This window comes from Aquarana catesbeiana, linkage group LG12 (genome assembly GCF_042186555.1).
Source record: "Aquarana catesbeiana isolate 2022-GZ linkage group LG12, ASM4218655v1, whole genome shotgun sequence".
NCBI lineage: Eukaryota > Metazoa > Chordata > Amphibia > Anura > Ranidae > Aquarana > Aquarana catesbeiana.
The window spans coordinates 108,222,099-108,242,518 of NC_133335.1; the positions used below are offsets into that span (position 1 = coordinate 108,222,099).

The window sequence follows — 20,420 nt, forward strand, 5'->3', positions numbered from 1 at the left end:
AGAGTTCCCGGCATTCCCCTTTACATCAGAGTCTGCAGGATTCTGCCTTACAGTGCCAAAGGAGCTCCGACGTAAAGGAGAATTCTGCAGAGTATGATCTAAGGGGGAACTCTGATGTAAGGGTTTCTCTGGTCACCAGAGACCACCTTATATCAGAGTTCCCCTTTACATCAAGGTTCGCAGAGTTCCACCTTGCACTGTAAGATTAAAAGGGATGGAGGCCCAGAGACATGTCCAGGGTACACAGAGGACACATGGGTTAGATTAGAAGGGATGGAGCCCAGGGACATGTCCATGGTGCACTGAGGATACATGGATAGATTAGAAGGAATGGAGGCCAGAGACATGTCCAGGGTACACAGAGAAACAAGATATTTGGGGGGCACACCCTAAAAGATGAATTAAAGATGGTGCAGCCATAAGACCATAAAACAGAACAACAGAACAACAGAACAAAATATTACAGAGCACACATGCAAAAAACACATTTACCTCCTGCAAGGCTATTTAAAACACCTAAACATTTTCAAAAAGTATGGGGATTTGGTCACACCATATTGCTATATGGTGCTTAAGCGCCATACTATATGGTGCTTAAACTTACTGCGAAAAATTACTCCATAGTTAGTGGGTCCTAAGCTATCCATAGAATAGGAGATCCTGATGGGAGAAATATACTCCTCTATATGGGAGAACTAAAGGACTCCACCTATGACACAGGTGTCCAGGGTACACAGAGGATACATGGGTTAGATTAGAAGGGATGGAGGCCAGAGACATGTCCAGGATGCACAGAGGATACATGGGTTAGATAGGAAGGAGATTGAGGTTACATGGGTTAGATAAGAATGAGGTTGATGCCCAGAGATATGTCCAGGGTACACAAAGGATACATAGATTAGAATAGAAGTGATGGAGGTCCAGGGTACACAGAGGATACATGGTTTAGATTAGAAGGAATGGAGGCCCAGAGACATGTCCAGGGTACACAGAGGATACATGAGTTAGATTAGAAGGGATATCCCATAGTTGCCAACATTGCAAAAAAAATTTGTGGGACACTTTTTTGGCTGTAGGCGGAGCCGTATAATAATTAGGGGGTGGGCATGCGTTTGTAGGTGTGGCATAGCAATAAAAAAAGAAACCTGCGGCGAAAAAATGGTCGTGGTTTAAATGGGCATGGCTCAAAGGGGGTGTGGTTAGAGTCTGAGATGAATGAGGGATGGAGAGGGAAAGGGGGAGAGAGGAATGAAGGGACAACAGCCCCAGATCCTACACAGCAATAGAAAAATGTGTATTCTAGAAAGTTTAACAATCAGCAGATAAAGATACTCCAAACACCTGGTGTTAGCGCTTCAATCATCCCGGCACCATGATTGTTATGGTGTCAGGATGATTGAAGCGCATTATTTCTATTATTACATTATAATATAAAATGAAATCATTCAACTCACCATAATGCCGAATCAGTGGGATCCCTGAGCGTGTCACTAGCCACGTCGCTTGCCACCTTCCTTTCATCAGGTGTCCCCAGCAGAGTCTGTCCTTGCATCAGGTGTCCCCAGCAGAGTCCGTCCTTGCATCAGGTGCCCCCAGCAGAGTTCCTCCTTGCATCAGGTGCCCCCAGCAGAGTTCCTCCTTGCATCAGGTGCCCCCAGCAGAGTCCTTCCTTGCATCAGGTGCCCCCAGCAGAGTCCTTCCTTGCATCAGGTGCCCCCAGCAGAGTCCTTCCTTGCATCAGGTGCCCCCCAGCACAGTCAGTCTTTACACCAGTGTTCCCAGCCTCAGTCCTTAAATCAGTGTCCCAGGCAGAGCCATAGTTACCACCTGTACATAGTTACCCCCTCCCCATAGTTACCCCCCCCTGTACATAGTTCCCCCCTGTACATAGTAACCCCTCCTGTATATAGTTAACCCTCCCCCTTCTGTATATAGTTAACTCCCCTCCTCCTGTATATTGCTAACCCCCTCCTCCTGTATATAGTTCTCCCCCCCTCCTCCTGTATATAGTTCCCCCCCTCCTCCTGTATATAGTTTCCCCCCCTCCTCCTGTATATAGTTAACCCCCCCTCCTGTACATTAAAGTTAAACTGCTGCAGAGACAAGAGCCAGTGGCGTCACTACAGCTGGTGTCACCTGGTGCGGAAAAGAAATTGGTGTCACCCCCCTCCACCAACTATGGTCCCCCTTCAGTACAGACCCCTCCCTCAGTAAAGACCCCCCCCACTAAGTACAGACCGCCCCTCCAGCACTATAAATCCTCCTCCCTCAGTACAAACCCCACCACTAAGTACAGACCCCCTCCATCAGTTTAGACCCCCTCAGTGTAGACCCCCCTCATCAGTATAAACCCCCCTCAGTACAGACCCCTCTCCCTCAATACAGACCCCCCTCAGTGCGGTCCCCCCATCTATCATTATAGACCCCCTCAGTGCAGACCCCCCTCTGTGCAGACCCCCCTCCATCAGTCCAATGGGACGGGTGATCTGTCTATCAAAGTGCCCGGACAAGGAGGAGGGGCTGTATGTGACAGCACACAGCGGGGAACACACAGCTATTGAAATGAAAGCTGTGATGTTCCCGTCGCTGTAATCAAACAGGCGGCGGCTCTCCTCTCTCTTCACTGGCTGCAATGGGGACACAGGCTGCACTACTGGGGACACTGGCTGCACTACCGGGGACACTGGCTGGCTGCATCTGATGGGCACTGGTGAGGCTGCATTGATCTCTTGTATCATGTCCGCAGTCTCTGACCATCTCCTGTACCATGTCCCCAGTCTCTGCCCATCTCCTGTACCATGTCCCCAGTCTCTGCCCATCTCCTGTACCATGTCCCCAGTCTCTGACATCTCCTGTACCATGTCCTCAGTCTCTGACCATCTCCTGTACCATGTCTGCAGTCTGACCATCCCCTGTACCATGTCCCCAGTCTCTGATCATCTCCTGTACCATGTCCCCAGTCTCTGACCATCTCCTGTACCATGTCCCCAGTCTCTGACCATCTCCTGTATCATGTCTGCAGTCTCTGACCATCTCCTGTATCATGTCTGTAGTCTCTGACCATCTCCTGTACCATGTCCTCAGTCTCTGACCATCTCCTGTACCATGTCCTCAGTCTCTGACCATCTCCTGTACCATCTCTGCAGTCTCTGATCATCTCCTGTACCATCTCTGCAGTCTCTGACCATCTCCTTTACCATGTCCCCAGTCTCTGACCATCTCCTGTATAAAAATATTTTTAAAAACAGTCACTTTCGGTATCAGCTTTGTTTCGATATCGGTTTTCGGGATCAAGGAAGATTTATTTTCGGTATCGGTTTCGGCACCAAAAAACCCATTCGGTGCATCCCTAATATATATAAATATATATGTATGTGTGTATATATATATATATATATATATATATATATGTATGCTCCCAACTGTCCCTGATTTGGAGGGACTGTCCCTGATTTGGAGCAATGTCCCTCTGTCCCTCAGTTGGGTCTGATCTATATAGATGTATATAAAATGCACTTTTTATCTATCAAAAAGTGTTTTCCAGTGCTAAACCTTTCATCTGATTTCTAAATTGCTGCATTTGTAAATTCCAAAAGCCAAAATAAAGGAATAGTAGTGGTAAAAAAGCACTTGTGGGTTTAACCAAACTTGTTCTTTTTGTACAATTCTCCTTTAAGGGGGCGTGGCAAGGGGTGTGTCCTATGCTTGCATACTTTTGCTGATAGGTGTCCCTCATTTCTATCTCAAAAAGTTGGGATATATATATACATTTACATTTCAAAGTCTTTGAATATATATTATTTCATTGGAAGAAAAAGAAAAAAATGAATATCAGTAACGCTGTAATAACTAATGTAAATATACATTAATTGAATTAATAATATTAATATATACACACACATTGCAATTTCTTTGAATACATATTAATTTATTGGAAGAAAAATCTAAGTTAATAACTTTCAACCAATAAAAGCGCGCGCATGGGCAATACAGCAAACTCGTCAAAGACTTCTTCCGGAAATGACGTGGTTGGAATTTTCGACGGGTTTGACAGAATAGTTGTTCTGGAGGCTTGGAATTCGGTGTTCCGTCAGATTTGGTGACACGTCAGAATGTGTAGCAGAAGTGACGTTTCGTCGCCGCCATCTTTCTACACCCCGCACTTCTCCACAGTAACGATACACTGAGAAGGGGGCAAGCGGACATCTTGTTACACCCATCAGAGTTTTGCATTTTACACCTATTTATAACAGTAAACTGAGTTTATATAGTGATATACAGTACTTAGAACTCAGTCTGACTGTTTAGATGTTGAATTTTAAAATCAGCGGCAAGCCTGCTCATCTCAGAGGTTTGCTAATCTGACAGAAGTTCGGTGCTATTAAAATTCAACATCTAAACATTCAAATGGAGTTCTAAGTACTGTATTTCACTATATAAACTCAGTTTACTGTTCTAAATAAATGTAAAATGCAAAACTCCGGTGGGTGTAACAAGATGGCCGCTTGCCCCCTTCTCAGTGTATCCTTACTGTTGACGAATGCGGAGTGTACCAAGATGGCGGCGACGGAACGTCACTTCCGTTACACATTCTGACTGCTCACCGAATCTGACGGAACAACGAAAGCAGAGACTGCCAGAATGAGGCTTGGAGAACAGAGGAGGAAGGAGTGAATGCTAAACATTACGCAGTATTCTGACAGGCAGGTGACAAGGGGACTTGATGACTAAGGTACAGTGCCACAGAATTCACGAAGAATGAAAGTGACGGGATGCTAGCAGGTGTAAAAGATTGAGGGGAAATGCCACCTATATAGTTGATCAGACACCATATGCTTATAAACATGTAAACCGTTGTGTGGAGGTGTTTACCTGGAATGTTACGATGAAAAGAATTCTTGGTACTGTGATTTATAAACTGGTGAAAGGTAGACGATAGAGAATTTGCAGGGACTCGATAGTGCCTGCCTAGTGGCTGTATGTAATATTGTGTTGATGGGTATAATTAGTGCTGCGCTGCTGGGTGTACATAGTACAGTGTTGCTGGGTATGCATAGTGTAGCACTGTGCTGCTAAGTGTACATTGTGTAGTGCTGTGCTTCTGTGTGTACATTGTGCAGTACTGTGTTACTAGACATACTTAGTGCTGTGCTGCTGGGCATACATTATCCTGTGCAGTTGGGTTTACGTTGTGCAGTGCTATGCTACTCGGTGTTCATAGTATAATTCTATGCAGCTGTATGTACATACTGCAGTACTGCTTGGTGTAGGTTGTGCAGTGCTGTGCTGCCGGGTATACATGAAGCTGTGCTGCTATGTGTACATAGTGTTGTGATATACGTTTGGGTGTACATAGTATAGTGCTGTGTTGCTAGAGTGTGCGTTGTGCTGTGTTTGAGTATATAAAACGTAGTGCAGTGATGATGTTTTTACATTGTGCTATGTTGCTGGGTGTACATTGTGCAGTGTTGTGTTTGCTGAGTGTGCCTAGGGCAGTGCTGTTCTGCTGGGCATAAGTTGTGCAGTGTTCTGCTGCTGCGTGTACATTGTGCAGGGCTCTGTTTCTGCATGTACATTGTGCTGTGCTCTGTTGCAGTGCTGCTGAGTTTACATTGAGCAGTGCTGTGCAGCTGAATGTACATTGCGCTGGGCGCGCATAGTGCAGTACTGTAGTGCTGGGGTGTACATTGTGCGGTGCTGTGTTGCTGGGCATACATTTTGTGGTGCTGTGTTGCTGGGCATACATTTTGTGGTGCTGTGTTGCTGGGCATACATTTTGTGGTGCTGTGTTGCTGGGCATACATTTTGTGGTGCTGTGTTGCTAGAGTGTGCGTTGTGCTGTGTTGCTGGGTGTACATTGTGTAGTGGTGTGTTGCTGGGTGTACATTGTGCAGTGATGTGTTGCTGGGTGTATGTAGTGCAGTGATAAAAGGGAAACCTAAATGCAAAAACATATACCTTTGTGAATTGTGTGTAAGTGTATTGATTCATCAATGTAATGGAAATTAGAAGCTATAACTTAAAGCCTCTCCATCCTTTGTGCATACATAATAATATGGTGCAGTAGTAAATATTCCTCTATCTCCCATGAGGTGGGGGTACAGGCGGTATCCCAGTGGCTTGAAATTAGACATCCCCTAGCAGGTCCGCATAATCAATTTTTGATTGATCTCCTTGAATTGGTGCTAAATAACAACATTTTTGTTTTTGATAGTAAATACTATCATCAAAAATGGGGAGTAGCCATGGGAGCCTCCTGTGCCCCATCCTATGCCTGTTTATATCTGGGATGGTGGGAGAGGGAAGAGGTGTACAGCCATCCGGCTTTCAGGGAACAGGTGGCCCTCTGGGTACAATTAATTGATGATGTGCTGGCGGTGTGGAGGGGTTCAATGGAGCAAATTGAGTTGTTCATTGAGGAACTCAATCACAACTCAAGAAATATCTTTGTTACATATAAAGCAGATAGGAACCAAATTGAGTTGTTGGACTTGTTGATCCACAAGGAGGGTGCAAGTGATTGTGACTAATACATATAGAAAGCCTACAGCTGGCAACACCCTCCTCCATGCCACCAGCCATCATCCAAGGCCTCTGAGTAGAGGCATACTCACAGGACAGTTCCTGCAAACTTGGATACTTTCATAAGGAGAGTAGAGAACTGAGTCAGAGATTGCAAAAGCGAGGGTACCCCTATTCTATTATTAGGCTAAATCAAAAGCATTAAAGAACAAGAGAGAAAAAAATATTGGGGTTGGAGGTGGAGGATGAGAAACAGGACAATGAGAAATTGGATAGGATGGGATTGGTGACTACCTATGGTGCTCACTGGGACTATTTAAAAAAAAGTGCTTGGTAAGCACTGGCACCTCCTTATGTTGGATAATAGTAGAGCTGCACGATTCTGGCTAAAATGAGAATCACAATTTTTTTGCTTAGAATGAAGATCACAATTCTCTCACGATTCTCGCAGCGTAAAACCTTTCACATTATACAAAAAAAATTTGCGCTAACTTTACTGGCTTTTTTTTTTTTATTAAGGTAATTTTTTCTAAAAAAATTGCATTTGAAAGACTGCTGCGCAAATACAGTGTGACATAAAATATTGCAACCACCACCATTTTATTCTCTAGGGTCTCTACTAAAAAAAAAAAAAAATAAAAAAATAAAAAAATAAATAAATATATATATAAATATATATATATATATATATATATATATATATATATATATATATATATATATATATATATATATATATATATATATATATATATATATCAATATCATGCTTGGGGGTTCTAAGTAATGTCTAGCAATTTCTAGCAAAAAAAAAAAAAAAACATTTTTAATTGTTTTTTAAATTATTTTAACTTGAAAACAACAACTGTCAGAAAAAGGTTTAGTGTTTAATTGGTTAAATGTTCCTAATTTACATACAGAAGTCTATTCCTTTGATGTAAAAGACAAATTGATACAATGTTTAGACTTAACATTCCACTGATAGAATGTTTTAAAACTTGTCAGACTGCCCAGACTTTGGCTTTTGATGGCTGAGAGCAGAGAGAAAATTCTCTGCATACCAAAGATCGGGAAGATCGAGAAACCCTTTGTCGTGATCGCATCGGGGAAAAAAAATCACGATAGCGTTTCTTGATTAATCGTGCAGCTCTAGATAATAGACTAAAAAAGATATTGGGTCCCCATCCAAACCTGATAGATAAAACGTGCACCAACGATAGGGGATGCTTTGGTCCATAGTGATTACACTCGTGGGAAGAAAACCTATCCCACTTTGCCCTTTGCACCACCTATATCAGCTATGCATCCATGCGGGCGCTGTAGTATATGTAAGTATGTCATGAGGACCAATACAATCAGTGAGTCTACAGGGAAACGTATGTATAAAATTAAACCATTTGTGAATTGTTCCACAGCATTTGTTATATATCAAATAATCTGCCCATGTGGTAAAATCTATGTAGGAAAGACTATCAGAGAATTTTGTAAAAGAATGGGGGAACATCTTGCTAGTATAGCCACAAAAAATGATAAATCCCCAGCGGCTACATACTTCAGGGACCTACATGGATCATCCAGTCAAGGGTTCCAATGTATGCTTATCTATAGATTGCAGTTATCTAATAGGAGGGGGGATTGGGATAAAATCCTATTACAAAAATAGGTAAAATGGATCTTCCTTTTAGATTCCCTTTCTCCCAACACAGACAGTGATCTGTCTCTGCAATGTTTTCTGTAGCAGCCTCGGTGTGACAGACACACCCGGGACAGAGGCTTTTGCAGGGAACTGAATGCTAGCCTCTTGCCTACCGACTATGGGTCCTGGCATTTTAAAGCGGGGGTCCACCTATCTATCGTTTTTTTTTTTTTTTTGAGTTCATTCACAAACTTTTCTTCTCAGCATTACATACTCACATATTGTGTGTAATATGTCCACCTGTGTCAGATTTTGTCGGAAAGAATAACTTATATTATTCACTGCAGGCGGTTTCCATCTTCATTGTGGGCATTTGAAGCCCACAAGCATTTATTTCCTGGATGTGGTGAATGCTGTGCTCCCAGCATTCACCGCTCATTCCCGCACATGCTCAGTGGCATCCTGAGAAGCCTGAGACTAGCTCCCAGGAGTCTGGGAGAGGCTAGAAACACGCCTACTCCCACGGGAGGAGAACCAGGAAGTGCAAAGAAGAATAGAAAAATAAAAGGTAATTACGGCGATTTAAATTTTTTTAAACGGCATGTCAGCATCTAGGCAAAGAAGAGAATACATACAGATAGTGTTCAAAATTTGGGTGGAACTCCGCTTTAAGGAGTTACAAGAATTTAGGAAGATATGCTGTTATATAATGCAAAAGGACATTATTAACCACATGCCGACCAGCGCACGACGATATACGTCGGCACTATGGCATGGCTGGGCAAATGGGCATACAGATACGTCCCCTTTAAATTGCGGCATTGTAAACAAGGCATTTCCCTGTTCTGCCTAGCAACATGACAGAGATCTACTGCTCCCTGTCATTGGGAGCAGTGATCTCTGTCATGTTCTAGTGAGGCAATCCCCCCACAGTTAGAATCACTCCCTAGGACACACTTAACCCCTTGATCACCCCCTAGTGTTTAACCCCTTCCCCGCCTCTGTCATTTACACAGTAATCAGTGCATTTTTATAGCACTGATCGCTGTATAAATGACAATGGTCCCAAAATAGTGTCCGATGTGTCTGCTATAATGTTGCAGTCATGATAAAAATCGCAGATCGCCGCCATTACTAATAAAAAAAATGTATAATAAAAATGCCATAAATCTATCCCCTATTTTGTAGTCGCTATAACGCTTATTGCGATTTTTTTTTTTAAAATTTTTTTTTACCAAAAATATGTAGAAGAATACATATTGGCTTAAACTGAGAAAGAAATCTTGTTTTTTTATATATTTTTTGGGGATATTTATTATAGTAAAAAATATTGCTTTTTTTTTTTTTTTTTTTTCAAAATTGTCACTTTTTTGTTTATAGCGCAAAAAATAAAAACCGTAGAGGTGATAAAATACCACCAAAAGAAAGCTCTATTTGTGCGAAAAAAAGGACGTCAATTTTGTTTGGGTGCAACGTTGCACAACCGCGCAATTGTCAGTTAAAGTGACATAGTGCCGTATCGCAAAAAGTGCTCTGGTCAGGAAGGGGGGTAAATCCTTCCAGGGCTGAAGTTGTTAAGGAGGCCATGATGCTCTCTGCCATTTGGGGTGTGGCTGTATTCCAATGTTCTATTGTGTCTGTCTGCCTTGGATATTATGGGATGTGTATGTAGATTAGCTGTTAGATTTGTGTGGGCAAATTCCTCCAACAGCTCTCACTGCTAATTGGAAAATCTACCCTGCCCGGAATGCAAAGGTGGGGGGATTGTCCAGAGTATTACCTGTGTTTTCAATAAACAGTCCATGTTCAGCAACCAAACGAGTATTGTCTTGTTTGTTGTGAGCGGTTTGGAATATCTGATATCCATATTCAGACTGGGAGGAAGCGGTATATGACGAAAGCACTGAAGTGGAGTGTGGGACGTTTCGTTACATTGGTGGCAAGCAGTGGGATGCTTCTTGCAGTCTGGGACATCTAAGCCTCCACCTGGATCCAAGGTCTGGATAGCAGGAGAGGAGGAGAGGTACAGATACCAGCTGCCATGGAAGAGGAATTCGGAAGGAGGTTGTGAGAGATGCAGATAGAGCACAGAGGACCAGTATCAGAGCAGGTCCTGCTGGGATGGTATGATTCTATCTGCTGGGAACTCTGGAAGGAAGCGCTAACCCATGTGCAGCGACACCAGGGAAAATTGCTCTCCTCCTTCCAGGAAAGGTACTGGTCGCAGTACGAAGTGCGAATGGTGTTTTTGGAGAAACAACTGCATAAGGAATGGAAAGCGTAGTTAACCAGGCATGGTCCAGGTGGAGATGCGGTTGGACGAGAGCTACAGAGCCCTCCGCTGGTATGTAGCCCAAGTGTGCCCATGGACAGCGGACGACACCCCAACAGAAGGCTTTGGCTATGGCGGCCTGGGGCTGTTATTAGAGAGGCTGTCAAAGGACCCTGACTTTGGGAGCGATTTGGAGTGACAGACTTGGCCCTCTGGTGTCTGTGCTCTGCAGAGACTACAATTCCCAGATTTCACTGCAGCCTGCAGGAAGCTCAAAGACAACATCACGTGTCGCCAGCTTCTCATGGTGCCTTTAGTAGGGTAGGGGAACGAGGAGCAGGTATAGTACATCTCTACTACATGCTGTCTGTATGTTACCATGTCTTTTTATGGTCTCATGGTCATGGTCTTTACCCTGTCTGTCCCCAATACCCTGTCTGTCTCATGGTCTGTCCCCAGTACCCTGTCTCAGTGCTGTGTCTTGGCCTAGGTCGACAAGGCCCAGGCCTAGGACGGCACTTTGCAGGGGGGGCAAAAAGCCGCCCCACGCGAAAACAGCCCCCCGACCCATCCTCCTGAGTCCCAGCTCCCGCGGCCTTCTCCTGCACAAATACAGCCCTGGGCAGGTGGGCGGGCAGCCGGCTTGCTGTATGTAACGCTGCACTTGTAAATATTATGGGCGTGCTTAGCCGGGGGGATTGGTGCCACCATAAGCGGACGGTGACTCTCCAGACTGGCTGCACGTAATTTGTCCCCTGGCAACATTTGATTGGGCACACTGAGGCTGCATTTGATTGGGCACACTGAGGCTGCATTTGATTGGGCACAGTGAGGCTGCATTTGATTGGGCACAGTGAGGCTGCATTTGATTAGGCACAGTGAGGCTGCATTTGATTGGGCACAGTGAGGCTGCATTTGATTGGGCACAGTGGTGGCATTTGATGGGCACAGTGAGGCTGCATTTGATTGGGCACAGTGAGGCTGCATTTGATTGGGCACAGTGAGGCTGCATTTGATTGGGCACAGTGAGGCTGCATTTGATTGGGCACAGTGAGGCTGCATTTGATTGGGCACAGTGAGGCTGCATTATATGGGGCACAGTGGTGGCATTTGATGGGCACAGTGAGGCTGCATTTGATTGGGCACAGTGAGGCTGCATTTGATTGGGCACAGTGAGGCTGCATTTGATTGGGCACAGTGAGGCTGCATTTGATTGGGCACAGTGAGGCTGCATTTGATTGGGCACAGTGAGGCTGCATTATATGGGGCACAGTGGTGGCATTTGATGGGGCACAGTGAGGCTGCATTTGATGGGGAACAGTGGCGGCGTTTGATGGCACAGTGGTTGCATTTGATAGCACAGTGAGGCTACAATTGATGTTTTTTTTCAGTTTTTTTTTTTTTTTGCGCCCCTCCAAAAATTTTGAGTACCAGCCCCCACTGGATGGGATCATCATTGTGCTGCTTCTCCTTACATGTTGAATGACAGGCTGAGGGCATGTACATTCCAGTGTGGGCTTTGAGGAAGGCTGTCGAATGAGGCTGGCTGTCGTTCAAACTGGAGGGCTTATTTTATTTTTAATGGGCTTCTTTTATTTATCGTGCTGCAGTTCTGCTTTCAAAATGAACGCCAGGCAAACAGCTATTCACACACGTGTGAAATTTTTCATCTACCAAAAGATTTATAATTCTGTGCACCCATTTTTGTGATTCATATTCCTCTGCCAGACAGTAAAGCCAGGATGGACCACAACCCTATTATAGTTAACTAATACAGCAGTGTTATTTACCCTCTCCCTAAACCTGCTGATAATTAAGAAGCATTACATTGATAAGTTATCGATTATGCTCATTCTGTTGTTTTCCCCTATCAGCATCCTGTATCATGTCCGTGCAGTCTCTGTCCATTTCCTGTAGGGGTACAAGGGATCGTCACCGATCCGTGATCCGAACGGTTCAACCTGTTCGGATCAGCACACATGCGCTCCGCGGAGCACGCCGCTGCCTCGGCCTTAGGAAAGGCGGCGGCCATCTTGGTACACCCGGCGGCCGTTTACCACGAGATCGCTCCGTCAAATGACGGAGCGATCACTTGTAAACAAGCCGGCGTCATGTCATGACGCCGGTTCCTCTCTCCCCTCTGTGTACTGATCTGTACAGTGGAGGGGAGAGATCGGATGGCAGCAGTGAAATTGCAGTCACATCCATGGATCCATCCATCCATCCATGCTCTGCCATACTCTGCCAATACACTCCAATACCTTGCTAATACTCTGCCATGCTCTGCCAATACCCTGCCATACCCTGCCCATACCCTGCCAATACTCTGCAATACCCTGCCAAATACAATGGGGGAGATTTTGGATATTATTACAGTGGGGGAGATGACGTGGATATTACAGTGGGGGAGATTTTGGATATTATTACAGTGGGGGAGATGACGTGGATATTACGGTGGGGGAGATTTCTTTGTTGATCCCAAAATGATCCGAACCGTGACTCCTGATCAGAGGAATGATCCGAACCGTGAGTTTTTTGATCCGTTGCACCCCTAATTTCCTGCATCATTGTCTGCACACAGTCTCTGACCATTTCCTGTATCATTGTCCGCACACAGTCTCTTACCGTCTCCTGTATCATTGTCTGCACAGTCTCTGACCGTCTCCTGCATCATTGTCTGCACAGTCTCTGACCGTCTCCTGTATCATTGCCTGCACAGTCTCTGACCGTCTCCTGTATCATTGTCTGCACAGTCTCTGACCGTCTCCTATATCATTGTCTGCACAGTCTCTGACCGTCTCCTGTATCATTGTCTGCACAGTCTCTGACCTTCTCCTGTATCATTGTCTGCACAGTCTCTGACCTTCTCCTGTATCATTGTCTGCACAGTCTCTGACCGTCTCCTGTATCATTGTCTGCACAGTCTCTGACCGTCTTCTGTATCATTGTCTGCACAGTCTCTGACCGTCTCCTGTATCATTGTCTGCACAGTCTCTGACCGTATCCTGTATCATTGTCTGCACAGTCTCTGACCGTCTCCTGTATCATTGCCTGCACAGTCTCTGACCGTCTCCTGTCTCCTTGTCTGACCATCTCCTGTATCATTTTCCACACAGTCTCTGACCATCTCCTGCATCTTTGTGGTGTGATTGTCAGCTCCCTGTCTGTGGCTCCGTTTGTTACCGTGTTAGCCAGGTAAGAGTTTGCTTGTCATTACCAAAATAAAACCATCTACTGTTTCATGGCCATGCAGTCTCTGACCATTTCCTGTATCATGCCCACGCAGTCTCTGACTGTGACAGACTCACCCGGGATAGAGGCTTTTGGAGGGGACTGAATGTGAGCCTCTTGCCTACAGATTATGGGCCCTGGCATTTGGGGTACCCTTGAGGTGTTGTTACTTTGGCTTCGGGTCCTTGTCCCCCAGGACACACAGACTCTGGGGACCCTGTATTTGCCATAGTAGAAATAGTGACTGAGTCATACTGTTGGGACTCATACTGTGAGAAGATGCTAATGTCATCAACTCCACTCACCTGTCTGATGTCAGCTATAATGTGTTTAATGTAAATGAGTTTAGTCTGGCTTACTACAGGTTCTAAGGGTATTCAACTCGTTGCTTGTTCTAATTAACCCTGTGTTGATGTTTATGGTAATGTGTGTTGAATAGTCAATGAGCTAGGAGATGTAGTCACTTAGTCTGGGTAAAAGGATTAGTTAATTAGCTCATGTTAATTAGGTTAGGTTTTAGTCATTCTGCTGTGTATATATTTGTGTGAGATCTCAAATAAAGAGTCAGTCCATGTTAGCAACAAGCAAGTGTCGCCTTGTTTTGTGCTCAGAGAGGTTATAATAATAATATCTGATATCTGTATCCAGACTACAAGGAAGTGGTATACTGATGGAAGCACTCAGGCGGAGTGTGGGACGTTCCATGACACTGACCATCTCTTGTTTCATGGATGTGAGGTCTGTGACTGTGTTTCTTAGCTGGGCTGGACTGTCTCACAGGTGGGCTGGACTGTCTCACAGGTGGGCTGGACTGTCTCACAGGTGGGCTGGACTGTCTCACAGGTGGGCTGGACTGTCTCACAGGTGGGCTGGACTGTCTCACAGGTGGGCTGGACTGTCTCTCAGCTTGGGTTGTCCCTTAGTTGGGTTGTGCTACCTCTTAGTTGGGTTGCGCTGTCCCTCAGCTGGATTGGGCTGTCCCTCAGCTGGATTGGACTGTCCTTTATCTGGGACTGTCCCTTATCTGAATTGGACTGTCTCTTAGGTGGATTGGATTGTCACAGTCCTATAGCTGGGTTTAACTGTCCCACAGATTGGACTACCTCTGAACTGGATTGGACTGCCTCTTAGCTTTGTGTCAGATATACACTGGAAAAACTCATTATACAAGTACACTTTTTTTTTTTTTTTTTAATATTTATTTAATTTTTTACATATAAAAAACAAAGAAACAAAATACCAATTATCCAAAGCAATTATTGAAGAAGCAAAAACAAGGCCATAGATTCACCTTCCCCTACCATTATACTAAAACCTCCCACCCTCCTCCCTCCCCACTCTTGCAGTTTCCACTAAAGGCTAGGGTTCCTTCTACCATTTTCAAATCATTATCCTCTTTACACTTAGCGAATAATCTCCTCAACATATCTCCATGTTTTTTTAAAGGCTTGCCACTTCTTCAATTTATCCCTGCGTTCCTTCTCTTCTGGTTCCACTCCCTATAATCTGAGCTCTCTATATTGTAAATTTCATTAACACAAAAAATCCAATCCCGAATCTTGGGGCAATCCTTTTCCTGCCATTTTTTCGGTATCTGGCTTATCACCACATTCAGCAGAATCGAGGCAATAGATGCTTTATATTAAAAATATATGTGAGAAATGGGATTTTAAAGGTACACTTAGTATAAGGAAAAAACACTGTCAGTTAAAAATTATACCAAATATTTATTAAAGTGGAGTTCCACCCACTTTTACAACTCTTCAGCATCCCTCACTAAACTGTGCACTGTAAACGAATTGGATATTTAAAAATTTTTTTTCTCAGCGCTTACTGTATATCTGCTGTATTCATTTTTCACTTCCTCCTCCCTGGCCGCATCATTTCCTGTTTGCAATGCCTTCTGGGAAGGGGCGGCAACTTCCTCTGACACTGCCGTTGCTATGGAAACCTAACCTGAAACCTAATACACTACTTGTGCTGCACTGAGCATGTGCGAGATCTTCAAGGATGAGATCCAGGAATACAGTCTGGCTTCAGATGCCCACACTTAAGATGGCCACGGCCTGCTGTAAGTTTACAAAATAACAAACTACTGCTATAAACTAACAAAACAGACCTTAGTTTACAGACAAACTTTACTAGAATACATTAAGCTTGTGTATTAATGGGGGTTTTTTTAATTAAAAAGTATCATTTCGGCCGGAACACCACTTTAATACAATTTTACAAAAAAGGACAGTAAAATGTGAAAACAGTTTTACATTCATAGTCAAAGGTAAACATCCTCAACCTAAAAAAGAGAAAGGGATAAGAAAGAGATAAGGCACCCAAAATAGTGCTTAGTTTTCAGTTGAATATATCGCAAAGTACTGGACCTACTAACGGTCATTGTAGGTTTTACCTCCCTATCTACGGGTGATCAGGCAATTTTCTGGACCACAGGGGGGAGTCAACTCTGGGGGTACCCCTCCTCCCCTCCCCTCTCCTCTCACTTGACACTTCGGGTCCTGCGACTTCCCCGGGAACTCTCTATAGAGGTATGGAGTTGACGTAGGGGTTGTGCTGGTTGGGAGCAATGGAGGGGGGAGGGTGAAAGCCTGGGTTTGGGTTAGGGGTGTGTGTGTTTGGGGGGGGGGGGGGGTGTGGTTGGTGTAATTTTTGTAATTTTTGTTTTTGGAGGGGTTTTGGTGGAGTCATGGTTGCACAAGCTAAAGAGCTTTCAAGTTGTATAAATACAAATGTTTCATGTATCATTTCCATGTATTCGCTTTAATTTTTTTTTCTTCTTTAAAACATCCAAGGTTGCTTTTATTATGAATGTTGTTGTTGAATAATTGAAAAGCCTTGTCCATTTTCCTGATGAAGCCTTCCTGGCGAAACATGTTGAAATTTGTGGACTTGGTTATGATCAGAATTCTTTGTGACTACAGCTCTTTCCCTTCATGTGTCAATATTAGGTTGAGGATGTTTACCTTTGACTATGAATGTAAAACTGTTTTCACATTTTACTGTCCTTTTTTGTAAAATTGTATTAATAAATATTTGGTATAATTTTTAACTGACAGTGTTTTTTCCTTATACTAAGTGTACCTTTAAAATCCAATTTCTCACATATAGTTTTGATTTACTACTTTAGGGATGATGGTACATAAAAAATGTTTCTAGTATCTTTGGAAATACTGATCTCTACCCACTTAGCTCGTCATAATACCGGGTGGATAACACACCCATGATGAACTCTTTCTTGGGAATAAGAGACCAGTAACCAAGTCTATTTGTTTTTTTGTGAAAATTTTTGATTATTCCTTTTGTGAATATACGCAAATGATATTTCCTGCATTTTTGCACTCTTTCTATGTATCTCTTCATTGTGATTTAACTTTATTAGTATTTTTTTTGTTTTTCTCGATTCATCTAAGTGGCAAGCAGTGGTCTTAGACATCAGCAGGTTCGATCCAAAGATGATGTCACTGAAGCTGAGGTAGATACCTATTTTCTGGGGTTACAGCGTCTGGTTGAAAGAAAAACCCGTTTATTTTGGCATAAGGAATATTTTGGAAAATATGTGACAAACCAGATCATACCATGGGGTCTGCGTATCCAAATTTTCCCAAATATAAAGAAGGTTGAACCAAATGTAAAAAAAAGCATGGGAAGCAAACCTACAGGCTTGCTCCCTGCAAATGATGCAAATACTTAGTGACCAATATAAAATAGACATTGGGGAACTAGATAAAGAAATTCTGAAATGGCAGGAGGATCATGGCCATTTATCCTCTCACAATTGCTTTCTTGGAAAAGATAAGATTCTGAAAGAACATTTAACAAAATATGCCACAAATTTAATCAAAACCAAAGAAAACAAATTTATGAGAGATAAAAAGCATACGATCAGGACCAAGCATATAAGTTGCACCAACAGGGCCATCATCCCCGTCGGAGGACCACATATAGTCGGGCTCCCCCGACTCATAATGTTGATCTGGTTGAATCCGACAGCTCATCCATGTCCTCAGCCTCTTATGTCCCGATAGCTACACATCATAGCGATTCTAGTGGGGCTTCAAGAAAAAGAAAAAAAGACAGCGAAACAAGCTCACAAGAACGCCCCAGGTCAACTTATGATAAAAGTAATGACAAGAAAACACGTCTGCAACGCCCACGTGGCGGTGTAACCCCCAATACCTCAAGAAATGGTAACATACAATACCATTCACTTGTGACATTAACCACTCCTACAGTAAACTTGAACCCGGTCTCAACACCGGCGGGACCTATGTCCCAACAAATGTTGGAACAACATCCAGCCACGACTGCCTTCCCTACAGATTCCCGGATGGCACCCATATTCAGTTCCAATACCTTGGACTCTAGGCGTAATTCTTTACCTACACCTACTCCTGCACGAGCAACGAGCCAACCGTTAAAGTAGAGGGTCCCGGTTCCATCCCTGATGGTAACCGGGGGTAAATTTGACATTATAAACTTGTCCTCACATCCCCTGACAGAGGATGAGACCACCTTTTTGGAATTAGGTCTCACGTTCTGTCCGGATGAGGAGGCAATTAAATTTGGACTGATCAAGGATCTGCACCTTTTTGCCAGACACCTCATGTATAAAGTTCTATATGACAAAGATCCAAATAACGTTGAGATATCGAATTCACACAATGCTAACTTAGAAAGCGTTACCTTTGAGGACCTACGAGCTCTTCAGGATTTAATGGATCTGTGGGAGGAGAGCAACCCCGAGGAGGCGGGCTGGATATTTAACCCACCTGGACCGGAGGTCTCCCAATCTGATAATCGGGGGGTTGGCCTATCTAACAACCCTCTCTATTCCTATAATCCTCCTTCCATATCTTCTGTTGGAATAACTTTTGAGACACCAAAGACATATAAACCCAAATCCAAGTCTTTCCCTGTCTTACAGGGAAACTCCAACCTGTGGGCCTTCGTGATCCAGGTCGCTAAAGAGATTGAATCTATTAATTGGCTAACTGGCCCTCCGGGCAATTTATCTAAACACCTAAAAAAGGCACTACATGACTTGAGGTCCAATAAGAACATCGTAATAAAACCATTGACAAGCAGCCTATGCAGATGATGTTCTATTTTTTATCCAACAACCACGTACTTCGATCCCCAATTTGATGTCTGAATTTTCCTCGTTCCACTCAATTTCCAACTTCAAAATAAACCTATCTAAATCGGAAATTTTAAACATTAACATCCCTAAGTCTGAGGCCCTCTCGCTCAAACCCCTCTTTCCATTTAGATGGGAACAAAAATGTATAAAATACTTAGGCATTTATCTTACCCCCAAGCTCCACTCTCTTTTTCGATATAATTATATCCCCATGCTAAATAGGATCAGAAATGACTTACGAAACTGGTCCAACCTGTCTCACACCTGGTTAGGGAAAGTAAGTATAATTAAAATGAATATTTTACCTCGCATTCTCTTCCTTTTTCAAATGCTACCATTGAATATTCCAGTGGGGTTTTTTTCTATCTTACAATCCATGGTTTCCCGTTTTATCTGGAAGGACAAACATCCTAGAATATCCAGGGAGACATTGTTTCGTTCCAAATGCTCAGGTGGCCTGGCACTTCCCAATTTCAAAGCATATTATCAAGCGACTATATTAGCCAGGCTTGCTGGGTGGAAATATGCTCTTAACTCCAAGTTATGGGTACAAATTGAGTATTTCTTGAGTGGCATGGACCTCTCAGTGGCTCCCTGGATACCCAAATCCCACAGAAACCTTGCTCGCACTACCTCGACTCTCACCATATCCTCTTTAGATGTCTGGGACGCCTTACATAAAAAACTCTCTTGGGCTTATGACTCCCCCCTATTACCTCTCCTTAATCATACATACTTTTTGCCGGGTCTTCTGGATTCAGGTTTTAAGACATGGAGACTGGAAGAACCTCTTTTGCTCCACCATATTCTTAATGGTAATGTACTAAAACCACTATCTTTGATCCTCGCCCCTAAACCTGTCACGTATCTAGATGAATGGAGATACCACCAGATACAACACTTCCTAAGCTCTCTCGCTACTCCACTTAGGGGCGTTAGTGATTTAAACGATATAGAAGCAATATTTTATCCAAAAGACCCTCCCCTACATAGCATTTCGCTATTTTATAAAGCCCTTATCGCTCTTCAAAATCCCGGATTCCCACATTACTTGACTAAATGGGAAGCTGAATTTGATTTTCCCCTGATGGATATTCAAAAGGATAGGATCTTACAATTAGCCCACACCTCGTCCCTAGCCTCAAAAATGTCGGAGGTCAACTATAAGTTGCTCACTAGATGGCATTACACCCCAGTTAGAATGCACCAAATGTTTCCTGCCAGTTCCCCTATGTGCTGGAGGAACTGTGGGAACAGAGCTACCCATGCACACATATGGTGGTTCTGTCCATTTATCCGTCCATACTGGGATGCCATTCGTGATCTGATCTTTCAGATTGCCGACGTTCACATACCAAACGATCCCTGGGCTATCCTCTTCCATGTTACAAAAACTCCCATAAGGTCGTACAAACGCTCAATTATTCCTCATCTCCTGAACACTGCCAAGGCCTTGATTCCCACCTTATGGGGTCAACCAGTAATTCCTTCTACTAAAAACTGGCTACACATGATTGACAACGTACACCTCATGGAGAGTATCACCCACGACCTCAGAGGGACCTCTCAAAAACATTCCCTCATATGGGACTCATGGAAAAAATTTC

At 43.7% G+C, this 20,420-nt stretch overlaps 1 protein-coding gene across 6 annotated transcripts in view; it reads left to right on the plus strand.

Annotated features, from left to right (window-relative positions):
* The first annotated feature begins 4,581 nt into the window (after positions 1–4,581).
* Positions 4,582–20,420, plus strand: part of EZH1 (enhancer of zeste 1 polycomb repressive complex 2 subunit) — an 800,790-nt gene continuing 784,951 nt past the window's right edge. For 3 of the 6 annotated variants that reach the window (XM_073608276.1, XM_073608272.1, XM_073608277.1), the window contains exon 1: positions 4,582–4,732. Coding sequence is in view for 1 of the 6 variants with exons in the window: in XM_073608278.1 (XP_073464379.1) it covers positions 4,724–4,732 (9 nt within the window). In the remaining 5 variants the exon portion in view is untranslated. Of the gene's footprint in view, positions 4,783–14,475; positions 15,733–20,420 lie in introns of those variants that run through there. The other 3 variants (XM_073608274.1, XM_073608278.1, XM_073608273.1) reach the window with 3 other exon arrangements.